Source organism: Antrostomus carolinensis, unplaced genomic scaffold, assembly GCF_000700745.2.
Source record: "Antrostomus carolinensis isolate BGI_N321 unplaced genomic scaffold, ASM70074v2 scaffold32744, whole genome shotgun sequence".
NCBI lineage: Eukaryota > Metazoa > Chordata > Aves > Caprimulgiformes > Caprimulgidae > Antrostomus > Antrostomus carolinensis.
In genome coordinates, this window is record NW_010312011.1 from 609 (window position 1) to 6,751 (window position 6,143).

At 52.6% G+C, this 6,143-nt stretch overlaps 1 protein-coding gene across 1 annotated transcript; it reads right to left on the reverse strand.

The window, feature by feature from the left end:
* Window positions 1-353: 353 nt before the first annotated feature.
* LOC104524138 (nuclear pore complex protein Nup160-like) lies at window positions 354-5,859 on the reverse strand (the record flags this gene model as incomplete). Its single annotated transcript, XM_010166914.1, has 9 exons — window positions 354-479; window positions 1,138-1,279; window positions 1,597-1,698; window positions 2,506-2,629; window positions 3,728-3,838; window positions 4,609-4,669; window positions 5,309-5,469; window positions 5,570-5,675; window positions 5,763-5,859. Coding segments are annotated over 9 exons (1,030 nt in total), but the record flags the coding sequence as incomplete, so codon positions are not given.
* Window positions 5,860-6,143: the final 284 nt, after the last annotated feature.

The following is a 6,143-nucleotide window of genomic DNA, read 5'->3' on the forward strand; positions in this document are numbered from 1 at the left end:
CAGAGCAAAGTAGAGGGGGACATCCCCTCCCTCACCCTGCTGCCCACCCCTCTTCTTGATGCAGCCCAGGACACGGCTGGCCTCCCAGGCTGCAGTCACACACCACTGTCTCCTGTTGTGCTCTTGGAAAAATGCTCTTCCCCACAGCCACGGCGAGGAGGAGCCTCCAACCACAATGTCCCAACACCCACTTCTCCTACTGGTCCCACTACAAGGTCCCCTCTTCTCTAGGATGGGTTTTCCACACCCATTTCTCCTGGAAACACCCTCACCCAAATCATGGGCACAACACCCGAACGGGATCTGCCCCATGGAAGGGTCCCAGTCACATCCCACGCTGCAGGTCAGCTCACCTCGATTCCAAAATACTGGTGCCCTTTGCCCAGCACAGCGTCCACGTACTCCAGCACCAGATCCACAGCCTCCTCCAGGAGATCGTAATTCAGATAGAGACGCAGCAGCTCGGCAGCATCCACCTTCTGTGAGCAAAGAGGGAACATCAGCCAGGAAACCTGGGAACCACCACGATGCTGAGAGGAACCTGCTCCGAGCCTCCTCACGGGCACAAAGCATCTGCCACGCGTTCCTGGAGCTGGGAAGGGGAAGATGGGGCAAAGCTCGACACGAGGAGGTGCCTGTCACAGCGAAGGTGACCCGGCAGTGCTGGGACAGGCAGGTTTTTTGGCCAACCTCTCCCTGTTACACAATCACAGGATGTCAGGGATTGGAAGGGACCTCAAAAGATCATCCAGTCCAACCCCCCTGCCAGAGCAGGAACCTCAATGAGATCACACAGGAAGGTGTCCAGGAGGGTCTTGAATGTCTCCAGAGAAGGAGACTCCACACTCTCCCTGGGCAGCCTGTCCCAGGGCTCTGGCACCCTCACTGTAAAGAAGTTTCTTCTCAAGTTGAAGCAGAACCTCCTGTGTTCCAGCTCACACCCACTGCCCCTTGTCCTACCATTGGGCATCACTGAGAAGAGCCTGGCTCCATCCTCCTGACATTCACCCTTTACATATTTATAAACATTAATGAGGTCACCCCTCAGTCTCCTCTTCTCCAAGCTAAAGAGCCCCAGCTCCCTCAGCCTTTCCTCAGCAGGGAGATGCTCCACTCCCTTCATCATCCTGTTCTCACCTTGTAGCTGTTAATGAGCCAGTTGGGCAGAGGTATCCCGTGTGCCAAGAGCTTGTTGATGACGCAGCGATGGTACAGGCTGTTCTGGGACGGGTAACGCTCCAAATAGGCCGACAGCAACCGCCAAGCTTCGTCTGTGGCACTGCAAGGCAATATATCCCCTGGGAACATGTGCCAGCAGCTTCTGCCACTGCCTGTGAGGCTACAGTGTGCTCCAGGGGACCTGTCCCACTGCCTGGGTTCAGCGTGTGCCTGGCAAAGCGGGGTGTGCTGTGGACAGCAGGCTGGGCAGAGCGTGGTGACAGCGTGGCTCTCCCCATGTCCCAGTCCTGTGGGTCTGCTTTAAAGGGGTTTCAGGAACCTGTGACCCTCTGGGATCCTGCAAAGCTTTCACCTCCAGAAATGACTCATTTTCACAAAGAGGGATTCTGCTTTTCTCCCCCACGGACAAGGACCTACCTGGACTCCTTGGTGGTAACCAGTGCGGAGAGCTGGTTTGCTGCCAGCCAGTCCCAGGCCTCTGCCTGCGCTGCCTCCCCTCCCAGCTGCAGCTTGATGCACCTGCAAGACAGAGCAGCGCAGAGGTGGGTGCCTGGCCCTGTCACCCGGCCTTGCCACAGCTGTCACAGCATCAAAGCCACCACTTCCAGGACCATTCACAAGCAACAGCCACAAATTAGCTGGCTTGGCAGGGAAAAAACAGCTATTAGAGCAATTTCTAAGCTGCTCCAAGTGCCAGAGAGGAATTAATAAGGACTCTGAAGTGAGCAAGCTTTAGGGCCTGAGCTTGGGCAAGAGATAGATGCCCTCGGTGGATCCATCCACAGGAACAGGCCACAGCAGAGCTCCTGAACAACCCTGCAGGCACTTCTGGAAGCACAAAGGAAAAGAATAATCCTGGGGTGAGAGATAAGGCATGAGAGCAAACAGCTAGCACAGAGATCAGACAGAAAAGCAAGCACTCTGCCAACTGCTATTTGAGAGCCACCCAACAGCTCAAACAGATCTTCTGTGAGCAGCTCACCAAGCATCAGCAGGAGCGTGCCACAAGCCAGCTAGCTCGCCAGAAAGATCTCCAGATAATGGTTGTGCTGGGTCAGGATCACCTGCAATTCTCAGATGCCAGTTCTCTCCCCTGAGACCAGGGAGAAGTTTCTCCCCTTCCCTCCCTGTTCAGCAAAGTTCTCTTTATTTTCCCTTTCCTCAGCAAGTTCCACCTCAAAACCATTCAGCCAGCAGACAGGTTAGGACAGTGCTGGCTCCTGACCCTGGGGAGCTGCAAGCTGCACCCTGCCAAGCATCACGCAACGCACGTCGTCCCTCCAGCTGCCTGTCACCCGAGGTGGGGAGGAGAAGTTTGTGACCTACTTGAAAGTGAGTCCCTCAAAGACGGGGGTCAAAGGCAGCTTGAACGTTTGGCACAGGGTGATGGCCGTGTCAAAGAGGCCGGCCCGGACCAGGAGAGCAACCGTTTCCTCAGGCGTAGAGTTGCCTGTGGGGAAGGAGGATCAGGTAAGTGCCTCTCCCAGTCACACTCCAGTGCTTACTGGGATCTAACCACACAGAATTCAGTGGCAGAGTTACAGCAGCAGCGTGCAAAGAGCATGATGTAAATCACCCTGCAGCAGTACTCGTTACATGGCTGGAGGCTTTCTGGGCCTCAGGAGCATCTCATGAGCCTCCAGGGATGGCACAAAGCAGCAGGGACACACAGAGCCCTCCCTGGTTAGGCTGGAGGGGGACACAGGAGGCAACAGATGGCCCATTTCAGTGAGCAGGGAGGGGACAGCCTTGTCATTGGTGCAGCAGGCCTGTGTCCAAGGGAACAAGGCATCAGCTCAGCTCCGCCAGCACAGGCAGGAGGTGAGATGAAACTGTGGCACTCAGCTCCCTGCGCCTCCAGTTTGCCCTCAAACCAGCTGTTTGATCCTTTTCCAGCAATCCCTTACTGGGAAGTTCTCTCCTCCTGATACTTAAAGGGGAAAAATGTGTACAAGTCACATGAACTCACATCAGAGTTAATATACTCAATATACAGGGTGGGAGAATCACATCTTCCTGCTCCCCAACAAGGAACAACTCGGATAAGCCAACAGCCTGGTGTGAAGCAGGATTGTGCAGGACAATAATTGAAGCAAGTGGATTTTTTTCTAGAGCTTTCTAATTCTTTCTTTCTAATTCTAATTTTCTAAATTTCCAATTAATTTTCTAAATTTCCAATTTCTTTCTTCTCTAGGTGCAATTTCCACCAAGCCAAAGATGTCTGTTTGTCTCACCTCATGAGCTCAGCCCCAGCCTCACACAGACCATTACTAGAGTCTGGCAAAGCCAAAAAGCTGTGGAAAGCTTTCAGATTGTTTCTCCTGATCTGCCTTCCCAAAGCTGCTGAACTTGGTGGCAACATTTGACGCTAGGGAGGGAAACTGAACGGTCCCTGTCAGCCCCTGGGTTTGACTATGGGTTGGAACAAAATTGCTGCTTCCTCACCTGAGCTACAACCTAAACAAACAGCAGCAGCTTGAGTAGCTGCAGCTTTAAGCAGCAAGACCCTCGGGGGAAGTGAGAGGCAGCGGCGCCGCATCCCTCATACCTGCCACAGCCGCTGTCGACAGGTCGTGCTGCACCAGAGTCAGCCGGATCCGGGCCAACACACACTCCTTCTCCAAATCCTCCAGCTCCAGGATCTCGATTTGTCGAGTTGCTGTAACAGATGGACACAAAGAGCTCTCAGTATTTTAAAAAAGGGCTCCTTGGGCATTGTGCAAAATATTTACAGTTCACTGCTGTCCTCAGAGGAGCTGCCCCACAGAAAGCACCAAAGGAGAGGGCAGGTTTTGCTGCCCTTCCCTTGAACTGTGCCTCTTTCCTCCCATTCCTCCTCTGTTTGAGATGTTATCTAGTGTTTGGTACCAGCTGCTGCTCTGACTGCCAAGCACGTGCCACAAAATAGCTCCTTCAGAAATAATGGTTTTAAAATATATCTGACCTTAAATGTTTCTACCACAATGCTGAGGATTACGATCTAACCAGACTCCACCATCCTGTGCACAAGCAAAGTGGAGAACTCACCAGCAGAGACTCACTAGGTCAGGAGGGTTTCCAAGAGCACAAACACCAAGAGTCTTCAACAATTAGAAATTGCCTCATAAAGGCTTTTTTTAATAATTAATATATTTTTTTAAACTACAAGTTATTTCCACTAAAAGCAAAAGTGCTGACACAATTTAAACTGCAGAGGAGTGTGCACAGAAGCTCCTTGGGGAACAGCTGTTGGGTGGCAGCACATTGCAACTGGGAGACACTAACACTGGGAGAGTTACCTACCTTACAGTCCCCAAATTATTGATCTGACAGAGGTGAGAGCTGCCCTGAGCCATGTCCCAGCTCACAGGGGAGCAGCAGAGCTCTGAGGCCAGGGGACAGGTCGCTCTCTGCTAAGAATCAGAGGAAGTACCAGGACTGGGCACTTACCTGGAACAGCCGCGCACTCCCCATCGTGGTTCCTCTTCGGGGATGCTCCGGGGCGTTCGTACTTGCAGGAAAGAGCAGAAAGAGGGTTTATACCCACCTGGTTTCCAAAGGACAAACTGCCTCGATACGATACAGTCCCAACACCAGCTCTCTGTTTCAAGCCTTGATTTGAATCAGAAAAGCCACACAACCACGTGGCAGTTCAGGTTACGTTTATCTCTGGCTATCAGACACACAGCACAGCATGAGCTGATCAGGTTATGGTCACCACCTCCCCACAAACAGATTTGAAACACAAACCACGCTCCAGTAATTCTCTTTTTAACTGATATTCCATCTGTTTAGACTCCCCAAAAAGTTCTGCTCTGTCTTCAAGAAATGGTGATATATATCACCATTGATATATATCACCATACATCCCCACCAACCCCCTCCCAAAAGTTGTCCTGCCTCCACCCTGCTCCAAAAAGGGGCAATGACACAAGGGTGGTGGGTAGGAGTGATGTCTCCACTGAGTGGGGCAAGACAGCGCCGCACAAGCTGGCCAAGAAGAGGAGAACAGCAGATTAAGGTGGCCAAAGCCTCTGTTCATCACATCAGAAAGGACTTTGGAAGCTCCTTCCCAAACCTACAGCTCTAAGTGTCCCCATAGTGAGTAGCTCAGGTCAGAGGCTGCATCATAAAGCTCAGTGTGTCCTACCACAGCCCCAGAAGCTGGCTGCACTATCCAGGCGTACTCCGGGCGGATCAACCGTAAGCAGTTAATAGCAGCGAGGAAACAATTCCCTTGTTTCTGGAGCCCTCGGATCGTCCGCACCTCCCTGCCCAGCCTCATGCCGTATTCAAACATCACTGTTCCAGCTGAGGAGAGAAGGGGAATACATCAAAACCCAGGAGAAGACACTCCACAGGGGTAAGGGAAGCGGTGTCCCAGGCAGGGGGGTGTCACAACGTGCCTTACCCTTGCGGTAGTTGTTGCGGTAGATGTGGAAAGCGTACAGCAGCTCGTAGTAATTGTGGGTCATCAGGTCCACAGCTCGGGCGTGTGATTCAATGATCCCCACGACCTGTGGTGCACAGAGGATCAAAATGAGTCGATAATCTCTTTAAAGAGAGGGTTTGTGCCCCGTTTCCTCCCAGTGCAGGTTGATTACCTCGTTGTGGAGGTTGACGTAGGGGAATTTCACCAGGTCCTGGAGCTGGGAGCGCTCGCAGAGAACCACCACTAGCTGGCGTAGACAGTCCAGCTGCCTGCCGAGAGAGAAGCACAACCCTTCTGGAGGAGAGGGAACAACCCCATCTCCAGGCTGCAGGTATGAAGCCATGAATGTGCCACTTTGTGATGAGCTCCATCGGTTTTTTCCAGCTTAGAAGCACGAGGTCCCTTCAGATTTCTCCTGTGCTGGAAACAGAGATCCTGGAGAGCAGAGATCCTCCCCTCTGCAAGGGTCTCTCAGGAAGGCAGTCTCCCTCCCTCATTTATCAGCCTCCATTAAAATTTCAGCTTTGGGCCCCTGAGTCCAAGAAGGACATGG